The following is a 16,224-nucleotide window of genomic DNA, read 5'->3' as shown; positions in this document are numbered from 1 at the left end:
GAGGACTGCATGTATGGTTTCCTTGAGAAAGTAAGCGGGGTCTGCCTCAAGCTGTGATGGCCTACAAATAACAATTAACAGAGCCACATAACTGATACCAACATTCTTTTACAGAGTACTAAATATGTCAGTTCTGGACAGGATTTGCTCTGATAATCTCTGCTTATCGTGGACATTTTTTAGTAATTAAAATCACCTGTCAGTACATGGATCATTATTGAGATACTTAGGAGTGACTACGGTGCAACTAATTGGTACTGAAACATAAGTGCCCATCTATTATGCATTTAAAGTTACGAAGTATTACAAATGTTATTAAAAAACACTGATAAACTTTTGTATTAAAGTATCATGGCTAGTCTACTACTCGTGAAATCTCAGCTTGAACTTGCTATCCAGATCATAACAAGATCATGTTCTTCGTTCAAGAACCGTGGAGTTTACTCAAGGCTTTTTTTCCAGTGATTTCTTTCCCTGCCTATCCAAGACTTCTGTGGGCTGAGGAGCCATTTCTGCTACTGCTGCCTTTCCATCAGTCGTCTTTGTTGCTCGCTGGTTGCTTTTTGTATCCTTTTCTATTTCCGCAGGGGGAATTTCATTTGGATCAGGTGTCTCTTCTGTAGCAATAATTTCTTCTACATGTGGCTTAATAAAATCTGATTTAGGAGAAGTAATAAAATTTCCCTTATGTTTACTGTGCTCAGCAAGACAGAGGTATGTAGAGTAAGATTTTACTGTCACGTTGGTTATGACCTTATCATGTTCTTTTCCCATACTCATATAACGAGATTCAGTAACACAAATAATGTTACTACTTTTTACAGAGCCAAAAGCAAACCCAAGTCTTTATGGTCTCTAATTAAAAAGATTAAGGGTTGAAACCTGCAAAACATTTACAGAGGTAAATAATCATTTCTCACATAAGTCACCTCATTTACAGGACTGCTCAGAAATGTCTAGGTTACCCATACCAGTAAGGCAAGAGAGGAAAGAAATGCAGTGAAATGTTTGCTCTTGCCCTAGGAGCAGAAAGGGGAGGGGAATGAGAGTATACAATGTTCTGTCAGCAATGATATAGATTCATAGATTTTCTAGGTTGGAAAAGACCTCAGAGATCACCGAGTCCAACCGTCCCTAATCCCCATTAAACCATATCCCTAAGTGTAACTATACATATAACTTGTATACACCCTGTATACAAAGAAGAATACTTAGGCAAAAATATGTAAAACATGTTCTGATAATGTTGGAATTTAAGCCTTATTGGGAGCTAAAATGCTTTACATGAGGGTGTCATAATTGTGAAGAATAAATCAATGTCCAAGTGGCAATTATATAGTAAGAGTCTAAAAGAACAGTACAAATCTGTAATTTACAAGAATGCTGAATCACAAGAGAGCTTTTCATTTTCCAGCCTTTCTCTAAATTGGACAAAACAAATGGTCACTTGTAATTCCAACTTTACCATTTAATATGGACATAAAACTCAGAGAGAAGAATTGATTGATCTCAAATAGTGGCTATACGATCAGGGTTTTCTAAAACACTTCGGCATTTAGGGTCCCTTAATTTGCAAGGTATTTTTTTTTGTGTTAAGTGTTGAACATCTAGCTGCTGAAATGAGTCTCACTTTGGAGAATAACACCATCTGTGCATATATACATGCTTAGGAGGTCTTTCCTCTGCATTCAGAAATTTGAAAGTATTTATTATGGTTTAAAAAACTTTCATCAGCCAGGTGAGCCAAGGTAAGAACTCGCAGCGCAGTAGAAAGTGATAATTAAGAGCACACATACTGTAAACTTGTTGGTTGGGACCTGAGAAATATTGATTGGCACAGACTATTAACTGCATAATGTTTTCACTGGAGTAGAAGACCACAAAGGTGAAAATGCTCTTACCTTTCTTTTCTCCTTCCTTCCGTTTGCTTGCTGCCGTTGTTTTTTTCTTTTTAGATACAGTTGTATTATTTTGATCGTGTCTTTGGACTGTGTCAGTCTGTCCTGACACAGAAATCACGATCACCTGAAGCAAGGCAAGAACAAAAAGTGCACAAGCGAGAAATGTGGATGCATCAGTTTCAAATTCAGTTTGAAACCACCATAACTGAATCCCTGTCAGCAATACACTTAGAAGCAGCTGTTACTGTAACTTTCAGGGACACATACATCTTCTGAAACAGAGAGAAGTGGAATCCAGCCTGTTATCTGGGAGGTGGCCCACTCGCGTTCCCTCACAGTTCCATTAAAAGGAGGGAGGCAGGAGAACAGATTTTTGAAGAGAAAGTAGTAGAGATAAGCTGCTGCTGAAATGCAATCATTATTAAAAATATGCTAATGCTGAGTAATAAACATTAGTAATCAGGTATGGTGAAGGGCAAGTCATATTCTTGTTTGCACTCTAGAGGATGGAAGAGATGTGACACTTGCTTTTAAGGTGTATGTCCTGGAACCAAGATGGAGTGACCTGCTTATCATCCTTGAATTGGCTTCATGTCATACTAAGTGAAATTATCAATTAATTTGACATCAGTTCTTTAAACTCAGAAAGCTGGCTGTATCCCAAATTACAGATATTTTCATGATTATCTTTTGAACTTTAAAAATCAACTATTTTACTTTGCCTGATATGCCGCTGTTGTGACTAAATAGTCTGAACTTTTTTAATAACAGATATTGATTCATTAATGCACATAATTACACACTTAAACCTTAAAATTGCAATAATGTCATCAAGTTTGATACTTGATTTTTAAGTATTTTAGGAGATAAGGCTATGTGAACACTTACACTGCTTATGTGAAATGCTGAAAACACATTAGTTTTACATAATTTCATGTTAAAAATCCCTGTGAAATCTATTCTGGAAGAAAAAAAGACTTATACCAGATAAACTTAACATGTTCCTTGAAACTGGTGGTACTATTCATGCATAAAGTGAAGCACATGCTGATGTGTTTTGGTAGGTCATACATCTGATCTAAATCTGTATATATATTTTTTTTAATGATTAAGATCGTAATCATTAGCCCTTCATAGAAACTGACCAAAAAAAGACTATTAAAAATTTGCAAAAATCACCACTTTCACCATAGGGAACTGTGTTGAACCTATTGTTACCTGAACCATTAAAAATTCCCTCATGCTTTCACTTCACCTTTAACATTAGCTGACAGTGAACCTCAGATGGCAAAGGGTTTAAGTGAGCATTAACTGTCCAGCACTTACTTAGTGGCATCCTCACAGAAATGTCAGTGCTGCAGCAAAACGAGTGCCTGGGGAACAGCACTATGTCTGCAGCCATGGTGGCTAAAATGGCAAGAGAAAGTACGTAAAAGGTGTACATGGATTATGCTTACACTCAAAATATATCTGTTAGTTCTTCAGATTTTGATGTGAAGAATTGTGCTGTTGTGAGACTAGTAATGAAAAGGATTATTAATATGTCATATTGCTGTCCCAATAAGCAGTTAGGCTGATAACTGTTTCTGATCATATATATATATGAGATATATATTGGATCACACATCGTGTATCATCTACATATGTCCAGCAGGATGGACATATATGTACATTCTGTTGCTCTTCCTCAGCTAATAATAATCAGTGGTATTGTAAAATAGCTGACATCATAGTTTTTAATCTATATAAGGGTGTTCAAAGATCTGAAGAAGTGTTTTTGTCTGAAACATTTTTGCCTGAAAAAACCCCACATTTTTTTCTGCGTTGCAGTGGAGATTCTTTTTGTAGTTTTAAAACTACAATTAACTAAATATGTTAATTCTGATCTCCAGTGTTAAGTCTGGATGACATTCAATGAGGTCTCAGTCTAACAGAATACTTACCTAACACCCTTAAACCAAAATTCATGAGATGGTCCATTGAATTGCTCGAGACTACTCACTCATGTGCCTGAATTTGCAAAAATACCTTGTTGAGTTGAGATGTGAAGTAGTGAAGGTCTGGGCAGCAAGGTGTGAAGAGATGCCATGGTGGGTTTTGTCATGAACAAGGAAGTGAAGATTAACAGGGATCTAAAGGGAAGCTAGAGGTAGTTACAGTGGTGAAAGCATGAAGACACTAAGCTACTGTGCACAACTACCAGAGCTGTGACTAGTAAAACAAGACGCAGTGAAACAAGCTTGTGATAGAAGGAAAGTGAATTCAGTTTATTTGTGAACATAGAGAAGAGTTCATACATTTTTGCAGACACACACACACGCATTAGTATTCTGGCCTCCTAAGCCTAATTTTCGTTTATGTTACAGTACTTTTACCCCAATTGGGCAGATTAAACAATATTTATGGATGTAAATGACACCCATATTAAGGCCTCTCTAAATTAACACAGCAATGCAAAGGAGCCTTATGTAGACGAAATCAGCACTAATTTGTCTATGATTTAATTCTCCAACACATTCCATCTATGCTACTTTACCAAAATTGGAACCAATCCAAACCACTGCTTAAAAATGCCTCGACCATTTTTTATCTTTCCGTCTACCTCAGTCGCCTTCACTGAAACAATTCTTCACCCTTTCCATTTGTTTTTGTATAGTCAAACGCTCCAGGAAGAGGGTCAAATGGTGGATCTGTGTTTACAGCCAGCATGCATTTGGCGTGGCTGAAGATGTCAAAACTAGGTTCTGGGAAGTTAGCAGTAAGAATATATTTAGGAAAGGCCCTGTTTTCCCTGGCACGATTAAGTGTATTAGAAGCAAAAGTGAAGTGAATGGAAAAATCTAAGGCTGCCTGCTAAAGCAGAGGGCCATTTACACACACAGATTACATCAGCCTATCATCCAAAGTCTTCCCCATACTTCTGTTTCCTAGTCTTAAATTCACGCTTTCTTTTTCTTGTTTTCGTTCTTTTTCTCTTGCTCAGACTGTGTCTCTTCCTCAGGTATGAACACACTTACAGTGACATCGCTGGTCTCTGTGCCGTACTTGTTCTTCACCACAATGCTGTATTTCCCGGAGTCGAGTGTGGACACAGTAGAAATGGTAAAGCTGACGTTTTTTCCAGATTCAAATTTCAGGATGCAATTAGCATCTGATACAAATGGTTTTTCATTCTTCAGCCATGAGACCTCTGGAGTAGGATCTCCCCAGACAGTGCAAGAAAGATTAAGTGCCTATAGAAAAAAAGTACAAAAGGAACTACAGGTAAGAATCAGTAAATATTTGCTGTGTCTTTTGACGCCTGACTCTCCAAACGTTCCAACCTCCTATTTAGCTTCCTGCTTTTAGTAAATGGATGCACAGCAACACCAGTCATCAATAATTTTTGTCAGTCTTTCTTCTGTATCATAAAGGAAAAGAAGGAGTTCAGTTAAATCAAAAACTCCATTAAAACCTTTCAATATTTTGTGGACCTTCTTCTCTACTCTCACAATCATTAGCAGAGCTTTCTCTGTGAGTATTGTTTAATAAAAAATTAGATATTATCTGCATTTATGTGTTAGATCTGAAATGAGAACTTGAGGAACAGTCAGATGCATTTGTTTGCGTTAAGCTCACTATGTATTTGCCACAGAAGTAAAGAAAGTGTGCCTGCCTTTTTAAATAACTAAGAACAAAGTGTCCCTGGAATATTTAATATGTTGTTTAATTTAGGATCTTCTTAAACTATGCCCTGACAGCTCTTCCAACAGACTTGAATTGTTTTGTGCACTTCTATAAAACTATTTTTAGCTGAAATCAATACAGGCTTTACCCTTTCTTTAATGTTCATAGAAGTATTTCCTTTTGATGTTAGTAGTGTTTCTAAGGGCTGAATTCAGTCCCATCAGACTGAAGGAAGTATCTTCATTATCAGAGAGATCACTGGCAGTTGAATTCTTTCTGTAGGCCAATGAGTCTTGTGCACACAATGTTCCGGCCTCATTTCAGTGTTGTAAGCTGAGAAATTCGTGTTTGGCAGACACCAATACATATAAATGATGCCCTCCTCCAGTCGCAATGTCATGGGAATCTTCTCAAAAGAGTTTGCGAAAATGAACATTACATAGAATCAAGTGCTAAAAAATGTTCATATGAAACTTCAGTGGTACATAGGCCCTTCTCTGGACCTTTAGGAAGGAATCCATTTGCATCTAAGTATTAAATAGTACATTGGTCCAAACTTAAAAAGTTATTTAAAGTATAATTATTTTTTTAACGAAAATTGAAGAATTTGTGCTGCAAAGAAAATGGTCTTCAGTGGTTCATTAGGAATGGACTAAGTGATATATAAGGAATGGACAAAATTCCGCTTGACTGGAATTAAGTTTCTCTTGCATTTATTTTAAAAGCTCTTGATAAAAATGTGCCAAAAATAGAGACAACTGCAGAGTGCTCACATTGTTGGCCCTATAGGCTGTCATGATAAAAATCTACTGTGAGTAATCTATTTAACAGGCTACCTTCCCTTCACCTCTCTGCTTCTTTTCTAGTAGGGTGATGTTGGAAGATGGAACAGAAGACAGATACCCAGAAGGCTGTTGAAATGAGCATATAGAAAAAATGGATACCTCTATACAAATGAAAGATTTTTGTACTTCTGACAACAATCAAATAAATCCCACATCCCCTAAGGACCAAAATGAGAAGAAAAGGAAGGGGGAAGTCTCCATCAACAACACATAATTCTTGGTACCAAAAGAAAGGCAGATTCCAAGTGAGAGGTGGTTACGACATGGTGGAAATGGCCTCTATCTGATTTCCTGCAGCACCTATAGCTGGTGACTGCATGAGGCTGTTGACTGCCTTCTCTCATAGCCCACTGGTGTGAATGTGGTTTTGATTGCTATATCAGTCCATCTTTTTGAAAAATCAGGGGAAAACAAGAGGTTTTACATTTCCCTTGCTTCCTTATCAGTCTCAATACAAACGTGCCCTTAGCCTCAGCCAAGCACTGCATATGGGTCCCTTCAGGTGCCTGGTATTTCTTTATTGTCTTCTGATTCTCCAGCAAGCAAGACATCACCACCGAGTGGCCCTAGCTGCCACTCCAAGATGCCAACAAGCTGATGTCCATGTCCAGACAGCTCTATTAGTGGCATCATTTAAACCTCAGGTGTTTGAAGTGGTGTCTGTACTCTTTAATTCAAAGAGATTCAAGCAGGAGAGATGATTCTTTTTCTTCTTCTAAATAATTTCTTAAAATAGGTGCGTTTTGCTTAACCTTGTATCACTGGTTCATGTTTTGACATCCGTGCTCCTCTTTATCTTCCCGACACTTATATTTTCCAGCTACTAATGTGCAGAGATGTTATCTTATTATTTGTCGGGGAAGTTTCCCGGCTGCTACATGAGAAGCACCTGTGCCTCATCAAGACAGGTGCTGAGTCACGTTGGTTGGCCGGAGACCACGTGACCTATGGAAAGTTTAAAGGTGGGGCACTCCCAAGAGGGAGTGGGGCATTTCCCTCCTGGAGTTTGGAGAGAATACCTTGTGGTCGCAACAGTCGGTTGGTTGCAACCCATCGGAAGAAGACGCAGGCAGTCCGCGACAATTATTCACTACAGAGATGGTGAGATCTTTGGTTTTCTGGAAGGTGATTCCATAATTATGGAGCCTTAGCCAAGGAGAAATGATCACTCACTGTAACTGCACATAACTCTTTCAGTTTATCTGTTCTTTGGCCAGGAGATTGTTTTTGCTCATGTCTTCAGAAGTTAATGTATATCTTTATTGCTCACAGAAACCCCTGACGATAATATTGTATTCAACTTGAAATTTTTATCCTGGTAAAAAAGTGTGTCCTTTCCCCTTCAAAATAATCCCCCTTTTCCAGTAGTTGTCTGGCTCTGATTATTGGGGAGGCAAGGGAAGGACTGCAAAGCTGTCTAGATGTTGTGGTGAGTGAATGAAATCTATCAGGAAATCTGAACTGTCTGAAAAGTCCTGGGTGACTAAACCCCTTCTCTTGTAACTGGATCTCAGTGTTTCAGAGCTCCACACAGAAATTCCCATAAGTCTGGACCTGGGGCATTGAGGCATGTGCACTTGGCAGCAGGTGCAAGACCCTTTATGCCCCCCCCACCTTTTCTACCTTTCAGTGCAGATTATCGTGAGTAGGGTAGTACAGCTGGCAGAGGGAAATATGTCATTGAATTTCAAGTCGTGCCATTCCTCTTGCATATTAGCACAAACTCATTTTTGTGAGTGGTTTGGGCTGAGTGAATTGAAGCAGCTCAGCCATGGGAACTTGCCCATTTCTTCCAGTCTACCTGTGAGGGCACCTACACCTGGTCAAAAGGTAGAATGGGAACTTGGTGGGCAGAAGGGTGCAACATATTTCTTCTAGGTCTGAAAGTGCCTGTCTGTCAGAATCCTAAGGCTCTCATTTTAAAAACAAAACCTCTTCCTCAAATACAAGCCTTCATTAAAACAGCCACTTAAGTTAATTTGGCTGGTTATAGACAAAACTTATGCTAGTATGCTCTGTCAGGTCAAATTCCTCTCTAATATGAACTGACACTTAGCCTTTTCCAATTATATCACACTGCTGAAGAGCATTTCTGTCTATCAGTGGAAGCCTCTTAGGCCATCTGGAACACTGTTTGATTAACACTGGGTAAACATTGGTTCATTGATTCTCACACATATTCTTCAGCTCGCATGTAAAAAGCTAATAAATAGCATCACAGTCACGGTGTTAAGTTTAAGTTTGGGATATGCATATGCTTGGAAGTCCAATCTAGGGAGACCAATCTGTTCATATAACTCTCTAGTTATGGGTGCACTTGTATTCAGAATCAAAGCTTGCAATTGCCAGTACTCTGCTACCTCATTTACTGTTTTTCAAAATCCCTGATGATTGTGCAAGTTGCCTGAATTACACAACAGAGAACTGCAGTCCCCTCTCTCCAGCGTATATGCAGGCAATAGACAGATGAGCCAACACCACCCAAACAAGCACTGTTTTCCCCAGTTGCTCTCTGACCTACTCCATTTCTCAAAATGCTCCTCTGCTGAATCCAGAAACATGAAGTCAATGATATTTGTCTCGAGTTCTGGGAGTTTGTTATAGTCACTTATTCAAACATCCCAAATGTCCTTGCTGTCGAGGGCAATGTGCGTCTGGGTGAGATTTTGCAACTCATTTTTTATAAACTCCCTTTTTATAAATTCTACACATTTTGCTTTAGTAAGCTCATGCTCAACTTCATATCAACTCTCTTTTGGCAGAAAGCTTAAAACTGATAATAACCACCCAAATTTATCCCCAGTATGAGAATCTCATCTCCAAGCAAAAATTCTATTAGCTGATAATCTGCAAATTCATTCCTTTTCTTTTCTCTTCTGCCTACGGTTACAAAGCCTGTATAAGTGCTTCTTACTTCTACAGTATTTCTCAAATTACTAAATCCTTTAATGAAAGGTTTTATCAAACATTATCTCATTTTGTAATGCAAACATTCTTAATTTTACGAGAAGCACTGCAGTCCACTCTCTGTTAGCTGTGCTGTTATCTCACATTGTTAAGTGATTCAGACCAAGATTTTACATTCTTAACACTTCTGCTCAACTTATAGCCAAATACATTTAACCCAACTGACCTACTGCCAGATAAAGCCAGAAAAATCAGGAAGCTGCCTTGCTGTAATAGTTGTCATGTTACAGGTTTCCAATGACATTCATGTGCCCTATTTCAGTGTTCACCGACACTGTGAAGAGGAACCAGCTAGTGGGAAGTGGAGAGCAGGCACTTCTTGGTCTCAGTACTATTACGCAGCAACTTGTAGAAGCAGTGTGCTGGGAAAAGGCTGCGAGATTGAGAACTGACTTTCTGGGTCATCTGTTCCTTGCTCGAGCACCAATGTAGCTGTGTTCCTCTGGGAGTGCCTTACAATAATCTTTCAGCTAAACTCTGCTAATATAATCCAGTGTAACACCAGTGACTTCTGCTGACTCCCTTCCCGCTCACCCTGCCCAAATAAACTGTCTCCTTTTGTCTGGGAGAGAATGGAGTTAGAATGGTTTACTAGTTTTACAAAGCCAGCCTTGACAGGGGTGACTGTTTTGCCACATTGTGAGGAAGTTAACCCCATAAGACACAGAATGACTAGCTATCTTGTAAATAAGGAATTAAACTTCCCCGATAGCCTGTTACAAAAAAAAAAATCTTGTGAAACCTGTGCATGAATTTTTAAAGAGCTGGTTATATAAGGAGTTTTAGTCTCAGCTCACATTGTCATCTCACTTTTATCTAATGCTTAAGAAAAGACATTGCCCTGAATACATAAACCCATCTGTGCAAGACTGTTGAATTATGTACAGAAGGCAGGGGATGAATAAATAATGTAGCAGATTTTAAAGATGGAATCTTTAAAAAAAAAGGTGAATATTTTCCCATCATTGAAAGGCATTCAAGCTGTTGGGCTGTTGCGTAAAGCTTCAGTTAATTTACTGTACCTTGCCCTCCTGGATGGTGACAACATCGGGCAAACCTCCAAGTACCCGTGCACGATCTGGAAATAAAGAAGCGTAATTTTCTTTAGTGTCTCAAAATCAACTGTGTTGCAGATTCTGTTTCCCCCCTAGTTCTTTAATATTATCTTATTTATGTACAATAAATATTGTCTCTGATATCTGCACTGGCAGAGAACTATTTGACATTCTTAGCACACCATTTCGACTTTTAAAACCGTTGAATTCACAGCAAAAGATGTGTTAATAGCCGGTGTCAATCATTTACAGAGGGGAATTAAAGTACATGTGCTATGTCCTGCAAATTTTGCCATCAACTCATTGTTATTTCTGAGTGCACAAAGAAAAGCTGAATTTTTGAGATCTGGCACTCTAAATTTTTAGTGTGGTAAACTAAAAATGTTGTGTTTCCAAAAGCAAGTGAATGACAGCTAATAAAGTGGTGGAGATTAGGTTTTGGTCTAAATACAAAGACAGTCTCAGTGCCAGCACTGAAATTCCACCGCTTTGTGTGTATCTGGGTGTAAATGAGATCGGTATTTGGTCTAGTTTTAAGCTCAAAGTCCCATGGGAATCTTATATAAATACAAATAAGCTGATCACATGCAGGCTTTCTTGCTCTTATTCTGGAGTATGGATTTGGTTCGTTATAAGTCTTGACGGAGCCTGGCAGAGGAAGGAAATGACTATACAGAATGTTCCCCTTCAATGTATTCTGTAAAAGACGTTCTCTGGAGCACAGAGATAACAACCTTAGGAGACCAGGAACGAGACTGTGTTATGTCAATTAGCATGCCAGCCCCTTATGAATGGGCCTGGGTTAGAAATGAAATGCCCAGAGCAGGGCTGTTACTGATCTCTTTGTGCCTTCTCAGCTGGGACTCATAGGGATCACTGTGTGTTTCCAAACCCCTCTCTATTTGGAGGTTATGTGCAGGACAAGTTAGCTCAGATCTCTCTACACATTTTTCTCCAACAACTTTTCAAATGCCAGTTCTACTCTCATTTTTATACGGGTCTGAAAGTTGTCTGCAGTGAAAGAAGTTTTTGATGTGTTACGTTTTTTCCTTTTATTTTTCTGTAAATAGGGAGAATAATGAGCTTAATAATTCAAGTTGAATTCTATTGACTTATTCCTTAAGTAATTATTGCATACTTTGTTTTAGTTGCTATGTTGGAGTCGACACACAGAAGATTCAGGAATCAGCCTTTAAGCAATGCAAAAGCTACTGTTGCTCTCTTACCCATGTCTGTATGCAATGCAGAGCCATTTGACATTTTAGATAGTTCAAAACTAGCCAAATGATTTCCTCCATTTTTGAAAACAAAGTGACTTTTGTGCAGAGAACACGCATGAGAGATCTCAGCAATAAATATAATTTTTAGATAAGGCTAATGGTAATGAGAACAGGAGCTTGGACTCAAAAAATCAATTTAACCCAGAAGAATAGTGGTATTAGCTGCAATGTGCACCACTGTTAAATCACTAAAAAGTCACTCTCCTTGCTTCCCCTTGGTGTAAGGACAAATTCATCTTAGAATGAGCACATGCACATACACATGTATACATGCCCTCTCTCTCCCGGCACACGGCCTTCCTGGAGAGAGGAAAACATTAGTCAAGATTTTATTGCAACTCAAAGAAGGCTCACTTACTTTTCTCTGCAATCGCAGCTTGCCTAGAATTGAAAGAAACAAAAAGAAAGCCCAATTGGAGTTAAAGTTTACTTAGAGTGATTGAAAAACAGCTTATCTTTTTAATTGCCTTTAATCCGTTAAGGAAAATCTGTCTCATCATTTGGCAATGCTGCTTATTTGTCATTACCTAACTGTTACATAAGAATTGCACCAAGGAAGGCACATGCAAAACTCCTACAGACTTCTGCAGGACTAAGATTTGTTTCACAGGATATATTTAGCTCCAACACAAAACAAACAAATATTTTTATTATTTTATGGCTGCCTTTACAGTATTTAGGTGGCATAATACTTACTTTAATCTCTGGAACTCAGCAAAGGCTTCATCAAATGCTTTGTAAAGAGAAAAGTTGATTTTAAAGGTAGGCTCAGAGGTAAGTTATGACAAGTTTAAATTTAGAATGTAGAACTAGATTTAAAATGTTTTTGTCATTTAAAATGTCTTTATCACTAAAGAAATATTAATGAATATTTCATATTAAGAAATATTAATGCATGCATACTGTGTAAGCCCTAAAATGCTGAATGGTTCAATTAATAAAGGCCATCTTGTATATGGCAGCTGTTATATATACATATGAATGCATAAACCCACTTTTTTTTCTTTTAAAAGTCAGGCTTTAAGACAAAGAGATAGCAGGAGAGCAATAGGCTGAAATTATTTCAGAAAAGAGAGGAAAAAACCTACAATACACTACCCAAATGATAGCTTACAGCATTAGCCTCTTTTGATTGTGCACCCCTATAGGTAAAAATTTTTTGAACATGCACCCCCAATATATGTATATTTATTTATTTATAAACTCTATAGATGTACTACTGAAGTTCTCATATTTTTTTCACACACCCCAGCAGATCATCTTGCACACACTCCACTTTGGAGACCACCAGCTTCTGGAATATGAGAGATCTGTTTTTTCCAACTGCTTTTCACATCTGCTCTGAAGCATCTCACTGATGGCCATGAACAAACCAGACAGCCAGCTGCTGTCTCCTTCGTAAATTCAGGCTAAGCTACCATCATGTGGGAGGTCAGCCTCTCCACTTTGAGAGGGAGGAAGAAATTTCCTTTCTCAGAAAGTGGGGGTAGAGTACAGAAGCAGAAATATGGAGATGTTTATAAGGTTATTGCCCTTACACAGAGCTTGCAGATGCAAAGTGAAGCTTTAGGGATGGCAACAGCGGGGGCTTGAAACTCAGCAATTCAGAAGGAGTTAATCTGTTCCCTAGGATCTGAGAGGTATCTCAAAGTAAAAGCTTCCAACAGTCAATCCAAATAATTTTACTTGTTCCCCTAACATTCCTTCATTGGGCTGATGAAAGGGACCAGTCTCGACATCTCTGAAGAATAAGGAGCCCCATTATATCCATCAAACAAATGCAGTAGGGAAGTAAGAGAACAAATTTGTCCCTCACTTCCTCCTCCAAATATTACTTGGAAGAGAGAGATACAGAAGGCATTCAGTGCTACAACTGTTTTAAAACTGCCTATCAATGCCAACAACACAAGGGGTTTTGTAAGATAGCTCAGAAACTGGGCTGACATCTCAGTAGGCAACTGTAAGTGGGTATTTGGAACAGGAAAAAGCCATTTGTAGTTTATGACCCAAGAGCATAGGTTGGGGAAAATAGATTACACTGTCCCCACAAGCACTGCCAGGCTGCTGAGTACACACACAGATCCTACAACCCAAAGAGCAACAGGTCTGTAGCAAGATCCTGCTGTAGATGCTCCTACCCTACCACAGTGTAACAGCCACATACAGATGACGTTAGCAGAGGCCATGGCCTACCTTGTCCAGAAAGATCCAGTGTCTTTTTGTGTCCTGTTTTGCCATCAAAGAGTTCCATTGTGTATTTGCCTTTGTCCTGTGGCGTTGGCTCATTGATCTGCAACCAGATCTGCTCCCCAGTGACACCAGTCTTCACTCGGTCTGTAAACCTAATCTGGGTATCACTGAAAAATAAACATCATTATGCTTTTGTTTTGCTGGAGTATGGGATTTGCTCATGATGAGTCACTGAGTATGTCTGCAGTTACTAAATGATTTCCAAGGTGCTATGGTATACCACCCTATTTTGAAAGTTCTGAAGTCAAATTCTTACTAAAGCTGTGGGCCAATGGGGCAGAACTGACATGACAGTCTTTCCCTGCTCACGGTCTATCTGTCCTCAAAGCTTGCAGAGAGGTTATGCATCTTAGTCTATGACCTGAGCCATAGAAGAGTTATGCAAATTTAAAACCTAGATCTCTGAAGGGTAATCCATGCATCCTCAAATGTTTACGTTGCCTTCTTAGCATAGTGGTTTTTTTTGCTTAGGCAAAACAAAACTATATAGGGCTGCACCTACAAAAAAACCCCACTTTTGTCACAAATGGTGTTTGTCTAATTGGAATGTTTTCTGATGTTCTGCTGTGCTTTGGCATTTACAATTAAACATACTTGGACATAAGTATATCTTCTTCCACAAAGATACCAATTTCTTCTCTTCCTAGCTAAGCAGTTAATTGCCCTGGATGGGGCAAAAGATATTAGTCAAATAAGCTACTAATTTTCTTTTTAACTTTAAACTGATAATTTTGCATATACTGGAGAGTCAAAGAACATCTTTACTAAATTAATTTGATGTGCTTCAAGACTAAATTAATTTCTAAAAATTAAATAGAGGAGAGAGAAAAAGAGAAAATTGAGAGAAAGAAAAATCCAAAATGCTTCATATTCACTTCCAGTTTTGAAATGCTTAGGATTCCTGGTGATACCAGGTCAAAATGGATGCCAAGAAACAGGAAAACCTCAAACTGCTTTCATTCCTCTCACAGCGTTGCTAGTCATCATCAGTGTCAATAATTACAGCCAGACTGCTACAGCACACCCTGGATACACTGTGCTTTATGGCACATGGGTTTTATTGAGAGATCAGTAATTCAGATTCCATCCTAAAGACTAACTACTACCATGTCCACAGGAAGTGAAGCAGCAAGAATAGTAATAATAGATTTGAAGCGATTCAAATATGTTATTATTATTAAATCAAATCTAAGTTGTTTACTCCTCTGGGTTTTCCAGTGCATGCTGTTTGCGCTGCCTTAGAATTCAAAGCTGTCACATGGATTTGGATATGCAACTCCCATTAATTTTACGGGGAGTTGGGCATTCAAATTCTTTTTAAAAAACTCAGTTCTTCTGTTTGTCTTGGTCAGGTTTGTAACTCTCACAGGAGGGGCTGTTTGGATTTTACTGCCCTGGGCACATGCTGAAACTTGCTTTGCCTCCTAAACACAAATCCATGCATTAAGAGGACGTGCCCGCTTGTCCTAGTTCCTGCGAATTGCGGCTTCTAGACAAGGAGGCCTCCAGGCTAGGTATCTCTGAACCTGTGGTGCTGGCTTCTTTTAAAGTTCGTTAGTCTCTCAGGTTATATTTGCATCACTCCTTAAAACTGATTCAGGGAAAGATGCAGCTCCCATCCGGGAGGTGGGAAGTGCTCTGAAGCAGCACAGCTCTGACAACATCCCATGGCATGGGACTGTCTGTTTCATGAGGGGAACGGCAGGAGAGCCCTGCACCACTAACACCTGGCTCTTGTACTGGTTTCACATAGGTGTAATTCACTGAAACTCATTCATATGAGAAAAGGACTCATGAGAGATGAGAAGAAACCTGAGCCTCATCTCTCTCATATATCCAGTCTATAAAAGCAGAATTATGCTGACTTCTGCAAAGTTTTTGCTTACTTACTTGTGCACCCAGCCTACTCTCAGATCTTCCACATAATAAGTAACATAGGAGTACAGTCTGATACCCTCAGCTGTGCTCTGGATTTTCAGGTCTGTCGCAGATAGAGCTGAAAGGAGAGCACATGGGTTTATGCAGCCACGCAGACATTCATTGAGTGCCACAATGAGTCACTCATTTGAAAAGAGAGTTAAGTGCTTACCAATCCTTCTGCATACTTCATTCATCAGATCTGCAAAAGCTGTGGAAATAAAATCCAGAGACTAAGACTGTGTCTGCAGCTCAAGCACAGTCAATAATAGGACGAGTACTGGCTCTGAAATATTCTCCCCAGTAGGCTTGAAAAAGAAATTAGACCTACCTTACAAAACAT

At 38.9% G+C, this 16,224-nt stretch overlaps 1 protein-coding gene across 2 annotated transcripts in view; it reads right to left on the bottom strand.

The window, feature by feature from the left end:
* Positions 1-444: 444 nt before the first annotated feature.
* Positions 445-16,224, bottom strand: part of MYOM1 (myomesin 1) — a 75,548-nt gene continuing 59,768 nt past the window's right edge. For both annotated transcript variants that reach the window (XM_086609222.1, XM_009987363.2), the window contains exons 31-39: positions 16,054-16,092; positions 15,855-15,960; positions 13,908-14,071; positions 12,411-12,447; positions 12,073-12,095; positions 10,402-10,457; positions 4,919-5,134; positions 1,902-2,025; positions 445-656 (exon numbers count right to left, since the gene is read on the bottom strand). In XM_086609222.1, the coding sequence (XP_086465348.1) occupies positions 445-656; positions 1,902-2,025; positions 4,919-5,134; positions 10,402-10,457; positions 12,073-12,095; positions 12,411-12,447; positions 13,908-14,071; positions 15,855-15,960; positions 16,054-16,092 (977 nt within the window). The remainder of the gene's footprint in view (positions 657-1,901; positions 2,026-4,918; positions 5,135-10,401; positions 10,458-12,072; positions 12,096-12,410; positions 12,448-13,907; positions 14,072-15,854; positions 15,961-16,053; positions 16,093-16,224) is intronic.

Source organism: Tauraco erythrolophus, chromosome 3, assembly GCF_009769465.1.
Source record: "Tauraco erythrolophus isolate bTauEry1 chromosome 3, bTauEry1.pri, whole genome shotgun sequence".
NCBI lineage: Eukaryota > Metazoa > Chordata > Aves > Musophagiformes > Musophagidae > Tauraco > Tauraco erythrolophus.
The sequence above is the reverse complement of the archived record's forward strand: the minus strand, read 5'-3'. Positions and strand labels throughout refer to the sequence as shown.